We start from the raw sequence: 16,150 nt of genomic DNA on the forward strand, positions 1-16,150 counted from the left end.
ACCCCTGAATGAAGGCGCAGGGAGGCCCAGAACAGCCAGGAGGACCGGAGGCTGGGATTCCACAGCCGTCCTTAGCTCTTGTGGGTTATCTGGCCTGTTCCATGGGGAGGGACGTCTTCAGTGTGTCACTTTGTTTTATCGGGTCCTTACCAGGACCAGAGAGAGGAGGATTATCCTCATTTTACAGGTAAGAAAACGAAGGCTCCAGTGGAATGAGTGCTGTGTCCAGAGAAACAGTCCGTGTCCTTCAGGGCCCCGCTGTAGAGGAGCCGTCCGGATGGAGGCCGGGCGGGGTGGGTGGAGAAGAAAGGGGCAGCAGGAGTGTCCTGCTTTTCTGTAATTGTCCAGGTGAGCATAACCACAGGCATGAAATAGCAGCTCCAGGCAAATGGGCAGGAGCCTCAGGGAGGAGGGAGCCAGGGAAGGTCCTAGAGAGATGGGTCGCAGCCTCGCCTGCACAGTGGACTCGCCAGGGGGCTTGCAACCGTGTGGGGGCCCAGGCAGCACCCTGGACCAGTCACCCTAGACTCGGGGGCGGGGGTGCAGGCTTCGGCATTTTGGAAGCTCCCCGGGCGACTCTGCACTGTAGCGAGATGAGGAAGGAACTCCTGTCTTACAGGGAGATTAAAGGAGTCATTAGTGTGACCAGGTGCAGGAGGAAAGGGGTCAGGACCATGAATGGAGGGGCTCACATGTCTTCTGAGGCTGGCAGGCAGGGAGGAGGTGGGGACGGGACGTGGGGTGGAGCAGACACCTGAGCCCCTCAGTCATCAGGGAGGCGGGCACCGGGGGATGGGTGTGAAGTGACCTGAGGCTAGAGTAGTTTGCACCCCCTCTTCCGGGCTCCTCTGTCCCTTCGGGCTGTGCGGAGAGCCAGGGGGATCCGCAGGTTTGTGCCGAGTGGCAGGCTGTTTCCATGGTGAGTGATGGATGGCCTTAGAGACGGGGCAGGCCACCATGTCTCCTGCTCTCCCTCTCTTCCTGTTTCTGCTGTGGACCCGCTCATGCCCTGCACGTGGCTGAGCCCTGGTCCACGCCTTTCTTAGGATGTGAAGACGGCAGTAGGTTCCTGGAGACACGCTGACAGCCTGTTACAGGCCAGGTCTGCAGAAATGTCACCCTTTGGGGGAGGCTGACTGGTGGCTGGGGACAGACCCACTTGTGTATTTCCGTGGGGTGGAACAGCTGTTCTTCGGGAGGAAGTGTGTTCTCCGTACCCTCCAGCTCGCCCTGCTCTCTCCTCCTTTTCCTGAGTTAATGGTGAATTGATCGGAGCCTGACCCGATAGAGTGGAAGGCTTGGCGTTTAAGTACATGCTTCTGCGTGCTGTGCTGTGTGCTGTCCTCCAACAACAAAACCAAACAGAAAACAAGAAAACCTACTCAATCCCCGTGATAAATTTAGTTACTCAAACACTTCTCTTCTGCCGAGCCCAAGATAAGATTAGTGGAGTTCTGTAACAGAACGCCGCAACTGTTGAGTCACTGAAAGCGAGGGACAGATGGCTGGCTTTGAGTAATCGGATTTCAAGATCAGAATCCACAGTGAACAAAACTCTGGCTACCTGTGCTATGTAGGGAAAGACCGTTTCCTTCAAGGGAACTTAAAGAACTGTATGCTTTGATGTTATTTTATTCAGAGGATTCATTAAGTAAATGTTTATTAAGGGCACACGAGGTGCCAGGTACGCCAGGTGCTGGGGACTGATGAAGGGTCCCTGCCCTGCCCCTCACTCCCCTTAGATATGCACTTGTAGTAAGAGGGCTTCTGTCAGTTGTAAACATCTAAGGTTCAGTTGGAGCAGATTATATATAATTTAATGCCGGAAAAGACTCTGTTATTATCAAAGACGGAAGTGTTAAAAGTGAGAAATAAGCATGGGCTTTATTGTGAAGGTAGTGAGGGGTTTTGTAAAACAGTCGTGCCGAACACTGATGCGCTAATAAGCCTGACCTCTTCTGGGACACCTGCCCCCTTCCCTTCCAAGCGAATGGAGTCCACTGCGGCCTCCCTGGCTGCCATTTAGAAATGAAGACAACACTTTCTGGGGAAGGACTGATCAAACTACGGTGCCTGGCACATGCCAGGTGTTCAGTGAAAGTGTGTTTTTTAAAAATTGCACACCAAGGGGGAGGGTACAGCTCAGTCGTAGAGCGCGTTGCTTAGGATGCACGAGGTCCTGGATTCAATTCCCAGTCCCTCTCTTACAGAATAAATAAATAAGTAAACCTATTTACCCCCCCTCCCCAACGCAAAAACAAAGGAAAAAACTCTCACAGCCCTGCTCTGGGGCACAAACATCCCCCCCCAAAAATAAGGAAAATTGCACGGGAGCTGCTGTGTTTGTCAGCCTCATGAAACAGGCGGCCTCATCCCTTTCGAAGACTTGTTTGCATGTCTTACAGGCTCCATGGGGCTCTTTCCACGTGAGGAGCTGGAATCCACCGGTACTGTCCTTCACTTTGAACTTGAGCTGATGGAACCGCCCGGCTTCACTGACCCTCTGACCCTCCTCTTGATTTCCATTTTGCAAAGGAGGCACATGGTTGCTTTATCTTATTTATTTTTCTGCGCACTCCCTGAATGCCTCCAAGCCCCATTTCCTGCCTTTAATTATGCACAAGGCCATTAAGCAGAAGTGCAGTTTGCAAGGTGGAGGTGGGATTGTGGCGGTCACTGCCCGGGACACTAGCCAGCAGGCCGTGGGCTGCGTGCACCTAGGATGAGGTTTGGCTGGTAAACTGGTTTGTGTCCTGCTGAACAAGTTTACCAGCCTTCCTGCCACGGTCTCCAAGCATGAAAGGAGAATTCATTGTGTTTCATGTTCAGTCTTGTGTCTTGTCTTGTTTCTTTCTTTTAACTTCCAAACCTCAATATCCCCAGTGTGGGAACTTCATAGTCTAAATCTGTGACTAGTTAGAAACGAGGCAGTGACGACAAGCACCAGGGGTTATTATCATGTGGCAACATGTGAGCTAAGTTTAATATTCTTCTTTGTGCTTTTATGTATTTCCCCAGATTTCTGCAACAAAAGTGTCTTCATTTTGTAGTCAAGAAAACAAAACCCCCAAAACAGATTGCTTTAGGAGGACAATTTGAGACTGGATCGTATTTTTTTTTAGGGAAGATTTTTGGAAAAGATGTTCTTTGTAACCAGTTCTCGTCATGTGATTTTGGGGGTACAGGTAACACCTGTTGGGCTTGTTTAACATGGGACATCAAAAGTGATAAATTATTCCATCTCAGTGGAAAGCCTGCAGTTCCAGGCTACAGGTACCAGCTGCGTCAGGCTATAGAAATATGCTAGACCCAGGGCAGATAGTTTCTCAGCGGAATTGAGGGATCAGAAATGTTTTGCCAGAGGATTTTGGTGGTTTTGAGGTTGCAGAGACTGGCAAGGGAACAGGCCTCTGCTGTTACATTGGACCGCAGCAGATCAGTATGATGTCATTTTGCGCCTTGTTTTTCCAGGCTTCATGGACTAGGGGTGCTCTAGTCTTCACGGGTTAGAGGATCTCCATGGGCTAGGGAATATAAGGAGGGACCTTTCGGGATTAAAATGGGCGACGGTGCCTTAAAAAAGAAGGCAGTCCTGTGATTTGCGACAACATGGATTAAACCTTGGGGACGATGTGCTCAGTGAAGTGAGCCAGTCACAGAAGGACAAATGCTATTACATGATACCACTTATGTGATGAATCTAAAGTAGTCAGACTCATAGAAGCAGAGAGTGAACTGGTGGTTGCCAGGGGCTGGGGGAGGGAAATTGGGGCGGTACTCGTCAAAGAGCAGGAAGTTTCTGTTACACGAGGTGGGTGCGTCCTAGAGGTCTTCTGTACGGCCTGGTGCCTGCAGTGAGCCACACTGTGCACTTCAGCGTTTGTTAAGTTCTTATCATGTTATATATATACTCTTTTTATCACATATATATATACATGAATCTCACATTACATATATCACCTATATATTAATAAAAGGCAGGGATGGAGAGTGTAGCTCAGTGGTAGAGTGCATGCTTAGCATGCATGAGGCCCTGGGTTCAATTCCCAGGACCTCCATTTAAAAAAAAAAAAAATAATAAATAAATAAATAAACAAACCTAATTACCTCCCCTACTCAAAAAACTTTTTTAACAAAGGCTAAGAAGAAACTTTAGGAGGCGATGGACATGTGGCACAGATTATGGTGATTGCCTCATGGTGATGGCCAAAATGTATACTTATTTTCAAAATCATTTAGTTTTATACGTTAATGATGTGCAGCTCTTTGTATGTTTTTTTAAAAAAAAAAAGGTGACAGTGAGGTTTCTGGAAAGACCCAAGTAGAACAGGAGAGGCCGATTAGCATGGGGGTGGAACCACACGGCTGGTGAGCGAGCAGACTTGGAGCTGCCGGGCGCCGTCTCCTAGAGCTGCATCTCATAGTCAGGGTCCAGGGAAGAGCCATGGGTGCCCCCGGGTTGTGCTGGGCTGGGCAGTGGAGGTGGGGCAGGTATCCATGCCCTCATCCCAGGTGCCCCGGTGGCTGGCATATCAGTGGACGATTGTATCAGATCTCAGAGCCACGCTCTTTGTTGAGTCTTGACTTTCCCTCTTTCACACTATCCTGGGCCCTCTCGTTCTGTATCCTTGAATCATCCCTGTCCTACCAGAATTTACATCTAGCTGCTGTGCATAGGATGATATCGTCCTGGAAGACCAGGTAAACGGACGGCCGAGTGGATGGGAATGCCGGGGATTGCGAGAATCGCCTTCCATCATCGTCACATCCACAGCACCACGTGTCTGTAAGGCAGGGCAGTCCCCGTGTTGGAACTGGCTATCACGATGACATTTCAGCACAGGATTCTTGCTGTCACTGAGTATTTTGAGCATTACGTCACCCTACTTGGATGTTCAAGATGGCAGGGTCTGTACGTTAGATCTGAGCCAAAGCAGACGACTTGGTCCCCATCCAAGGATTATTTATGGAGCAGCTAGAAGAACGTGTTGGAGTTCAGCTGTGTGGACGTCTGTGTTCACATGCATTTGTGATTCATCACTTGGGGAATGGGCTTAGGAAAAGTTGGTTTTGCATTAACTTGAGGAACCCAACTGCAGAAATTTCTGACCATTAGAATTTTCATAATTTAAAAAATTATGGTAAAAAACACATGCCATAAAATTGACCATCCTAACTGTTTTTAAGTGTACAGTTCAGTGGTATTAAGTACATTCATATTGTTTTGCAACCATCACCACTGCCCCATCTCCAGAGTTCTTTTCATCTTGGAAAACTGAAACTTTGTACCCAGGAAAGAATTTTCAGTTTTTGAGGGAAGACAGGGGGGATAAAATTCTCTCCATTAATTCCATTGTGAACAGGACAGCCAGTCTGGCAGGGTAACTCCCCTGGCTGATCAGAGCTAACAGTGGTACTGTACCATCCTCCCTTGTCTCGGTTTCCTGAGAAAGCCAAGGGTCACTGTGTGACTGTCCTTGTGCCCATGTATCTGGGACGCAGCGTGCAGGTGAAGGCTTGGGGGCTACGTGTCCTGTTCTCGAGAACCAGGGCTGGACTCCTTTCTTGCGATGCCCTTGAAGTCCTCTCTTGACCAGCCCTTGCTCACAGACTCATGTGGCTGAGGCAGGCTCGTCCTGTCCCGTGATGGGCAGGCGGCTACCCGTGTTGTCACAAAGATGAGCTTCTCCGTGATTGGTTACCTGGTGGCTTCACTCCCTGAAACTAGCAACATCAGCCCTGGGTGTGGTGCAGATTTGTGGGACTCAAACGGAATTCACGAGACGGTATACCGAATTATATAAAATGCTTTCTTAAAAAAAAAAAACTCGAGATGTAGTAATATGGATTATGGGTTATGAATAGATAAATTCTCACTGTGCTCGTGTCGCAGATGCAAGTATCCCCAACATTTGTCTTCTCTTTTTGATAGTCAGGAACGATGTCACGTGATCCTTTTGGATAGTTGTTACTTTTCACAAAGAAAAGTTTTCCCCTTCATTCAGGCTCTTTATTTGCCTTTTCCCCTAAGCCTCCAGAACAAGGACAACAGCCAAACCGAACAGCCTCTAATGTGAAGTGAGAGATGGAGCCCAAACCAGTTTCCCGATGCGGGTTGCGGTGCTGGGCTGCGGTGCTCTGTGGGTGTGCTGTCTCTGATGCCTCGTGTACAAGGATGAGGAGCTCTTTACTGGAGTAATGGAATTTTTTGACATGAGGCTACTTAGGTAATTGTTTCTAAGCCCAAAGCCATTGGAAGGATCTGCTTTCTTTAATGCAGAGGGAGAAAAAGACTTTAGGTTTTCTGACATACATTAAAATGCTTTTCGTGGGGGATGGGTGTTGCTGGTTTTTTTGTTTTTAAAAAATAGGTTTTTTCATGCTATGGTGCTGTTACTGGTAAGAACAGCCAGGAGGCAGCGGGAAGGCGGCTCCAAGCATCCTTACTCACCTTCAACTCGATCCCATCCACGTGCATGAAATCCAGCCAGAATGAAAGGACTGCAGCGTTATCACTTAGAAGCAGACTGTTTGTAGCCCCCTATTTGGGGCCTGATGATAACACTTGTCGCTTGACCTCTGTCTCAGCCGGAGTTGTTCCTCTAATCGTCTAAAAATAGGAGTATCCCGTGCACCGCGACACCAGGAGGGTTTTTCCCGGAGCGCCGGGGAGGGAAACCAGAAAACTCCATGCCCGCTGCCCTGCCTTTGGGGGCGTCTGTTCCTGGAGGTGCAGGGACGTCTTCGCCCACGAGGGCCCGTGGGACAAAGGCAGAAGGTCAGTCTGAGTGTGGATGGAGGTGCAGCTTTGTGGCTGTCGGGGCATTTCCACGAGGATTTTGTGATGATTAATGAGAAAACAGGCACAGTCTGTGTATCTTCAGTGTGTGTGTTTTTTGATGAGCCTAAGCCTGGCTGATGAGTATTGCCTGAAAGACGTCCACGTGAGTTATCTTCAGCTTCCTCAGAAAAGGGCAGGATGAGTGGGGCTGTTACCGGGCTGTTGGAAGCCATGCCTTAACATTTCCCCCAGATATTTGTATATATATATATATATTTGTCTTTGACCCATTTAAAATTTGCCAGCATTTTACCATGTTTTCTAATAACTTTGAAGAATTTTTTTTTTTTTTTTTTACTGTGCTAGCCTTTAAAAAAAAAGTGAGGGGGCAGGAAATTCGGTTTATTTATCTAGTGGAGGTGCTGTGGATTGAACCGGAGGGGGGAATTCAATCCTAAACACAGATTTAGGGGATTGCATCCTAAGCACAGGCTCTACCGCTGAGCTCCACCTTCCCCTGCAGGTGCAGGCCTCTTTAATTCACTTCTTCAGCAGCAGAAATTTAGGCATAGGTTTTTTTTCTGCCTGAATTTTGATTTCTCACTTTGGTTTTCAGGCTGAGAACTCTCGATGCCCTGCCTCTCAGGTTTGCTTCTCCTCTGGCCCCTAGTTCTTTTGTCTTTTGTCTTTGGTTGGCTCCACCCTGCCTGCTCCGGATCACGCCCCCCCCCCCATTCGGTGCCCGCCCCCTTGTGGGGCTCCTGCAGGAGAGTTTGCGTTTGTACTTGTCTGCAGGTGGGCACTGACTGGCCTGACTCTCCTGGTCATTTTCTTTTTACTAAACTTTGCTTTTAGTACAGTTTTACTTTTACAGAAAAGTTGTGACAGTAATAGAGTTCTCTCGTACCCCCACCTAGTGTCTCGCATTACTGATGTATTAGTAGAGTGTATTTGTTGCAGTTAACAAGCTGATGTGGATAAATTGTGATAGGATAATGCCTCGATCCTGAGACATGTCAGGTTCCCATGGCAAAGGGCGTTAAGAGTGCAGGTGCAATTAAGCTTGCTCATCGGGGACCTTTAACCAGGAGGATTATCCAGGTGGGCCCAGTGGAATCACAAGCATTCTGAAAGTGGGGGTGGGGAGGGGGACAGGATGGGGTGGGGAGGGGGACAGGATGGTGGGGGAGACGGAAGGTAGGGGACGGGGTGATGGGGGAGACGGGGAGGAGGTCTCCAAAGAGAGAACCTGAGGGATGGCAGCGTGGGAAAGCTTGTCCTGGGGTTTCTGGCTTCTAAGACGGAGGAAGGGGTCAGGATCCAAGTGGAGTGAGCGGCTTCTTGAAGCTGCACCAGGCAGGCAGCCGGATTGTCGCCCAGAGCCTCCAGGTTGACATCGTGATTTCCACTCAGTCAGACTGTATCAGATTTCTGGTCTACAGAACTGTAAGGTAATATGTTAGTTTTGTAAACTGCTGTGTTTGTGGTAACTTGTCACAGAAGCAGGAGAAAACTACTTCATTGATTATTAACCAAAGTCCATCTTTTTTTTTTTAACCATAACTCTTTCTTCTTTGGGGGGTGGTTGGGTGGAATTAGGTTTGCTTATTTATTTATTTTAATAGAGGGACTGGGGGTTGAACCCAGGACCTCGTACTTGCTAAGCACACACTCTACCACTGAGTTATCCCCTTCCCCACCAAAGTCCATCTTTTGTTTGGATTTCCTTGGTCTTTTTCTGCCCCAGGACCCCGTTCAGGATACGACATCACATTTAGTTGTCATTTTGGCTGCGACGGTTTCTCAGACTTTCCTTATTTTTAAAGACCTTGACAGTTTTGAGATGTACCGGTCAGGTATTTTGTAGAATGTCCCTCCATTGGAATTTGAAGTTTTTCTCATGATTAGCGTGGGGTTAAGGGTGTTTGGGAGGAAGGACGGGGGTGAAGTGCTATTCTAATCGCATCCCATCCAGAGTGCATGCTGTTAACCTGATTTATGGGCTGGTGTAGCCCTTGATCACCTGGCCCAGGCAGTGCCTGTCAGGTTTCTCCATTGAAAAGTTACTCCCCCCTCTTCCCAGACTGTGGGATTTTTTTGGTTGGTTTCTTGGAGCACGTTCTTACTTTTCAGCCTCTATAAGATGCTCCTGGCTCGTCTTGTATATTTCCTGCTCCAGCTCTGCAATCAACCATTTTTTTCCAAAGAGCCCTGGTTCCTTTTATTGGAGTTGCTATTAGAAACCAAAATCTGGGCTCTGGCTGTGCTCCTGGCTTCTGGGCGCTCTCAGCTGACAGGGCAAGGAAATAAATGTATGCATACTACCCTTGTGTGTACACGCATCCGTGAGTATTTCTCTGTGCAGCCGTTTGTATCTGTAGTGGACTAAACACGAGTTCATGCCTGTGCCTGATGCTAGCTCATTACTGTGTAGATCATTCTTGCCTCTCTGCCTTGCCTACCTGGAAACTCCCACTCCAGTTAGGAACCTGGCTCTCGCCTTCCACCACCTTTTTTCTTAGTTGTCCATTTCTGCTACACCAGCAATGTATCAGAGCTGTTAACCTAGACCCCATGGAGTACAAATACTTAGGTGCATTTCTTTGGCCTTTCTCCTAAAGACTCTACTCATTTCCAAAGTTACTTAAGCCACACCCTCTCCTCTCCCCTCTTCACTCTCTTGTTTCATACATTTGTAATACAGTTAGTTTTTTTTTTTTTTTTTTTTTGGTCATACTTAATTTCGCTTGAGAATCCCTGGACCTTCTAAATGCTAATTTTTTTTTTTTTAAATTTGCAAACATTCGAGTTCACTCTTTATGATGGAAGCGTCTGTGGATCTCGACAAAGGCACAGACAGTGTCGTGTATCCACAATTCCACAATTACAGTGTCATACAGAATAGTTTCACCACCCTGACATTCCCCTGTGTTTGACTAATTCAGCCCCTTCCTCTTGGCGTTCTCTGATCTTTCCACCCTAGCTGTGGCTTTCGCTTTTCATTTGTCCAGAATAATTGGAGTCATACAGAGTGTAGCCTTTTCAGGAGGGCGTCATTCACTTAGCAATATGCATTTACAGCCTCTCTGTGTCTTTTCACGGCTTGATAGTTCGCGTCTTTTTAATCACCATACTCCATTCAGTGGATGTACCGCAGTCTGATAATCTGTTCACCTGTTGAAGGACATCTTGGTTGCTTCCAGTTCTGGGCTGTTATGAGTGCAGCTTCTATAAATGTTCATGTACAGGGTTTTGCGTGGTCATGAGTTTTCAAACCAGTTAGGTGAATACTTAAGAGTGATTGCTGGATGGTGTCAGACTGTGTTTAGCTCAGCAGGAACTACTCAGCTGTCTTCCAAAGTGACCCGTGTCCTCAGCAGTCCCATCAGTAGTGAATGAGTCCGTGTTGCTATCATCCTTGTCAGCAATTGGTAGTCGGTTTTTTTTTGATGCTGGCTCTTCTAATAGGTGTATAATAGTATCTTAATTTGCAATTCCCAGTGACAAATGATGCTGAGCATCATTTCACATGCTTATTTGTCATCTGTCTATCTTCTGTGGTGAGGTTTCTGTTCAATCTTTTGCCCCTTTTCAGTAGGGTTTTTTGTTTTCTTATTGTTGAGTTTTAGAAATTCTTTGTATATTTTGGATACACGTCCTTTATCAGATATATGTTTGCAGATAGGTTCTTCTAGTCAGTGGCTTATCTTTTCATTCTCTTAAATGTCTTTTGCAGCACAAAAGGTTTTAATTTTAATAAAGTCCAACTTAATTTTTTTTTTCTTGGGTCTTGCTTTTGGTGGTGTCCCTAAAGCATCATCACCGAACCCAACATCATCTAGAGTTCCTCTAGCATTTTCTTATACAAGTTTTACAGTTTTGCATTTTACATTTAGGTCTGTGATCCATTTTGAGTGAATATTTGTGAAAGGTGTAGTTTGTTTCTTAGGTTTATTTTTTTTCCATGTGGATGTCCAGTGATTCCAGACTCATTTGTTTGAAAAGAATATCCTTTATTGAATTACCTTTGCTCCTTTGTCAGAGATTGGTTGGCTGTATTTGTAGGCTGCATTTCTGAGCTCTCTATTCTGTTCCATTGACCTTTGTGTCTTATTGCCAATCCCACATTGTCTTAATGACTGTAGCTTTGTAGTTAAGTCTTGAAATTGAATAGCATGAGTCCTCCAACTTTATTCTTCTTCAGTATTGTTTTTGTCTCTTTTGGGTTCTTGCCTTTTAAATAAACTTTATAATTGATTTGTTAATATCTACAAAATAGGTTGCTGGGCTTTTTATTGTATTGTATTGAATCTACAAATCAAACTGGGATGAACTGACATCTTAACAATATTGAGTATTACAGACCATAAACATGGAATATCTCTCCGTTTGTTTAGATCTTTGAGTTCTTTCATCAGAGTTTTGTAGTTTTCTGCATAGAGATCCTGTACATATTTTGTTAGGATTTCTGCCTGATAAAAACACCATTTGCTATTGTCAATGGTATTTAAATTTTTCAAATTCCGATTGTTTATTTCTGGTATTTAGGAAAGCACTTGCCGTATTAACCTTGTGTCGTGTGTCTTGCAAGCTTTCTATATTGGCTTACTAGTTCCGTAAGTATATTTTTTGGGGGGTTGTTACTGATTCTTTAGCATTTTTCTACAAAGACAAGCATGTCGTTTGTGACAGAGACCGTTTCATTTCTTCCTCCCCTGTCTGTGTACCTTTTATTTCGTCTTCCTGTCTTATTACACTGGCTAGAACTTCCAGTGTGAGGTTAGAGTGGGAGGGGTAAGAGGAGACATCGTTGCCTCGTTCCTTGTCTTTGCAGGAAAGGGTCCAGCTTCTCACCGTTAAGTATGATGCTCACTGTACATTTTTTGGTAGATGTTCTCAATCAGACTAAGGAAGTTCTTGATTCTCAGTTTGCCCAGAGATGGGTTGGTTGGTTGGTTTTTCATTAGGGATGATTGTTGGATTTAGTCACATCCTTTTCTGCGTCGGTTGATACGATCACATGATTTTTCTTCTTGAGCCGGTTGACGTGGTGTGTTACACGGATTGACCTGCAGGTGTTGAGCCAGCCTCGTGTTCCTGGTGTACATCCCACTTGTTAGTGGTGTCTGATTCTTTCCATACCTTGTTGGATTTGATTCGCTAATATTTTGCTGAGGATTTTTGCATGGGAGATACTGGTTTGTAGTTTTCCTGTTTTGTAAAACCTTTCTCTGGTTTTGGAATTAGGATAATGCTGGCCTCAGAGAATGAGGTAGCATGCTAACACTAATGAAAAGAAAGCTGGAGTAGCTATATTAATTAATTACTCTATTATGCACTTAATATCCAAGAAATCAGTAGTGATAACCTCTCTTTCATTTCTGATATTGGCAATTTGTATCGTCCCTCCTTTTTCCTTCATTAGCCTAGCTGGAGGCCTGGCACTTTTATTGATCTTTCAAAGAACCAGCTTTTGGTTTTATTGATTTTTTTTCACTGTTTTTCTACTTTCAATTTAGTTGATATAATTTTTATTATTTTCTCCTTTTTTTTTTCTTCTGTCTTTAGGATTAAGTTGCCCTTTTTTCTGTAGCTTTTAAAAGGAGAAGTTTAGATTCCTGATACTCAGTTTTTTAATCTTTTCTAATTTACACCCTTATTGCTATAAATTTCCCTCTTGACACTGCTTTTGTTGCATCACACAGTTTTTTCTAAGTTGTGTGTTCATTTTCATTTAGTTCAAATACTTAATAATTTCTCTTAAGACTTCTTTTTTGACCCACGTGTTATGTGGAAGTGTGTTTAATCTCCGTGTATTTGGGGATTTTCCAGCTCTCTTCCTGTTACTGATTTCTAGTTTAGTTCCATCGTAATCTGAGAATGTCCTGTATGTGATTTATATTTGATTTAAATTTGTTAAGGTACGTTTTATGGGCCAGAGCATGTTCCGTCTTGGTGAATAGTCCATGCAAGCTTGAGCAGAATGAGTCTTCTGCTGTAGTTGGATGCAGTGTTCCGTCCATGTCATTTAGATCCAGGTGATGGATCGTGCTCTCAGGCCATCTGTATTCCTTTTGATTTTCTACCTGCTTGATCTGTCAATTACTGAAATATGGGTACTGAGCTCCCCAGCTATAGTAGTATATTAGTCTTTTTCTCCTTGTAGTTCTCTCAGTTTTTGCTACCTGTCTTTTCCTGCTCTGTTAGATGCACCCCAGGATTGCTGTGTCTTCTTGCAGAATTTACCCCTTTATCACTCTGTAATGCCCCTCTTTTTCCCTGATCATTTTTCTTGTCCTGAAGTCTACTTTGTCTGAAATTTATATAGCTAGTCGAGCTTTCTTTTCATATGTGTTAGCATGGTATATCTTTCTCCATTCCTTTACTGCCCCCTCCATTGCCCATCTCTTTTCTTTTAACCTGAATCTTAATAAAATGGATTTCTTGTGAACAGCAACTGAGCTTTTTTTTTTTTTTAAACATTTTAATCCACTTGGAGATCTCTTTTCATTAGCGTATTTAGACCATTCACATTTAAAGTGATTATTAATAAACAGTTGACCCTTGTGCAATAAAAATTCTGTGTATAAGTTACATTTAGCCCTCCATGTAGACGCTTCCTCCACGTCTGTGGTTCCCCTGTATCCATGGATTCAGATGACCAGGGATTCATGTAGTGGTATAGTGTTTACTATTGGAAAAAAACCCTGCGTATTACACGGAGCTGTGCAGTTCAAGCCTGTATTGATCGAGGGTGAATTGTAGTTGTGTTAATATCTACCATATTTTCTATTCATTGCATTAAAAAAAAAAAACAAAAACCTCTCTGCCTTGTGTGGTTTCAGTGGGATATTTTATGATTTCATTTTCTCTTCTCTTTTGGGATATCAGTTACACTTTAAAAAATTTTTGTGGGAGTTGCCCTAGAGTTTGAACTATATGTTTTAAACTATGCATTTTAAACCAGTCTACCTTCAAATAACGCTACATGAAGGGAGGTATCTTAGAGTGTTTTCAAGGCTCCCCTGTCATCCTGTGGTGTTTCTGCCGTTCACCTCCTCCGTGTGCTGTGGTCATTTTCACTATTACTACTTTAACATTTATCTTTCAGATCAGTTAAGAATAGGAAAAATAAAAAAAAAAATTTATTTTGTTTCTGTTTATTTCTTCCCCAGCACACCGCTTGCTTTCTTTATGTAGGTCTTAGTTCTAAACTATATCATTTTTCTTTCTCTCTGAAGAACTTCTTTGAACATTTATTACTGGTTAGGGAATAACCTGGAAATGTATTTTGTCAGTTTTTGTTTGTCTAATAAAGTCTTTATTTCTCCTTTATTTTTGAAGAATAATTTCACTAGATATAGAATTCTAGGATGGAATTTTTTTTCTTTCAATACTTTAAATGTCTTATTCCATATTCTTGCTTTTTGGTTTCTAACAAGCAGTCTGCTCTAATTCTTTATTCCTCTAGAGGGAAGCTGTTTTATCCCTTTTTGATTTTCCCTTTGCCTGTGGTTTCTGTAGTTTGAACACGATATGCCTGCATGCATAATCTTTGGTATTTAACTGGCGTGATGTTGTCTGAGCTTCCTGTATCTGTAGGTTGGTGTCGGTAATTACTTCTAGAAAATTCTCAGCCATTATAACTTCAAATAATTTTTTCTTTCTTCTTCTGGTATTCCAATTATTAACGTCTTAGAGCTTTTGGAATTGTTCCACAGTTCTTGGATGTGCTTTTTTGTTTGTTCATCCTTTTTCCAGTTTGGGAGATTGCTCTTGACTTACCTTCAAGCTCCTCTTGGCTGGGTCCAGTCTACTGAGGAGCCCACCAGAGGCAGTCTTCATTTCTGTTACTGTGTTTTTGATTTCTAGCATTTCTTTTTGACCTGTTCTTGGAGTTTCCATTTCTCTGATACATTACCTATCTGTTCTTGCATATTGTCTACCTTTTCGTTAGAGCCCTTAACCTATTCATCACAGTTACTTTAAATTCCCTGTCTGATCATTCCAAGATCAGCACCGTGTATGAGGCTTTTACTGATGCTTGCTTTGCTCTTCAGATTGTGTTTTTTCTTGCCTTTCAGCATTCTTTGTAATTTCTTTGTGGAAAGCCAGACATGATGTATCAGCTAATAAGAACTGAAGAAGTAGTTCTTTAGTGTGAATTTTACATTATTCTGACTGTGACTTGGGCTGTGTTTAACGTTTGTTGTAGCCGTAGGTGCCAGAGGGCTCAGGTTCCTCAGGTGTCCTGGTTTTGATTTCTCCTTTTCGTCTTTGCGCTTCTGGAGGAAGCTTTCTCAGAGTCTCTTTCTGCTGTCATCCACTGTCACACTGGAGCTGTTGATGCGGTGGTGAAGTCCGGGGAGGGGAAGTATCCTGAAATCTCATCAGTGAATCTGAGTCTTTCAGGAGCCTCTGCCTCTGCGCTGTGCCCTTTACAGTGTTTCTTAGCTCCCCGCTTCCCTCCCCTTAAGTGAGACAGCGAGGCTGGGGGGATGGAGTCTGAGAGAGTAGGCCTTTGTTACACACACAGAGAATGCTCTGAGCTTTATGCCCCCAGCAGTTTGTCAAAACCACCGTCTAAAGGTTCCTACCAGTTTCTGGCTCTCGTGGACAGAGCTGGAGACCGTGTGTCTGTAAGTGTATGTGTGTATCTGTGCATGTACATATGTGTGTTCACATATTTATATACATATATTCACCGACAGTTTTATACACATCTACATACATGAAAACTGAGTTCATGCCAAAATTTCCAGTTATGATCTGTGAATTGCCAGCCCTGTCAGTAAACAGAGGATGCTGCGGCCATCGAGTCAGCTACTACCACCGCCCCCAGCAGTGAGTGAAGGGAACTCATGATGCTGGCAAGCAGGCAGCCCGGCCTCTGCAGCCGCCCCCAAAGGTGCCCTCTGAGGGGATTCAGGATGGGAAAGGACAGCATTACCACTTAAAAAAAAAAAAGAAAAGAATTATTTGTGAAGTAAGGTGAGAGGCTTAATCCTCTCAACCACTTTGAGTCCTGGCCACAGAAGACCCGGAGAAAGTAGCTACTGCTGCTTTCCCTCTGCTGTTGATTCACAGTGCTTTTTTGCAGCAGGGAGGGAGACCTTCCTGTTGGGCGCTGTACGGTCTGTGAAGCACTTGGGTACGTTTTCCTGATTGCTTCTCACGATTCCCTTCTGGGTCATTCTTCCATCTTTGAGATGATGATACAATAATTATAATAACGGGCGAGACTGCGGTGGTCCTTCTCCCGGCCAGCTGATAGTCCATGCCGCAGTATTAACTCATTTAATTCTCGTGGTTACCCGATGAGGAAGGTACACTGTGATTATTCCCTTTGACAAATGGTGAAACCGGGGC

At 44.4% G+C, this 16,150-nt stretch overlaps 1 protein-coding gene across 7 annotated transcripts in view; it reads left to right on the forward strand.

Annotated features, from left to right (window-relative positions):
• TBC1D8 (TBC1 domain family member 8) overlaps positions 1–16,150 on the forward strand; it is a 96,927-nt gene that overhangs the window by 25,366 nt on the left and 55,411 nt on the right. For 4 of the 7 annotated variants that reach the window (XR_012503076.1, XM_074354752.1, XM_074354753.1 and 1 more), the window contains exons 1-2: positions 6,184–6,227; positions 6,621–6,778. The exons of the other annotated variants lie outside the window; for them this stretch is intronic. Coding sequence is in view for 3 of the 4 variants with exons in the window: in XM_074354752.1 (XP_074210853.1) it covers positions 6,199–6,227; positions 6,621–6,778 (187 nt within the window). In the remaining variant the exon portion in view is untranslated. Of the gene's footprint in view, positions 1–6,183; positions 6,228–6,620; positions 6,779–16,150 lie in introns of those variants that run through there. 7 annotated transcript variants of the gene reach the window in all.

Source organism: Camelus bactrianus, chromosome 28, assembly GCF_048773025.1.
Source record: "Camelus bactrianus isolate YW-2024 breed Bactrian camel chromosome 28, ASM4877302v1, whole genome shotgun sequence".
Lineage (NCBI taxonomy): Eukaryota > Metazoa > Chordata > Mammalia > Artiodactyla > Camelidae > Camelus > Camelus bactrianus.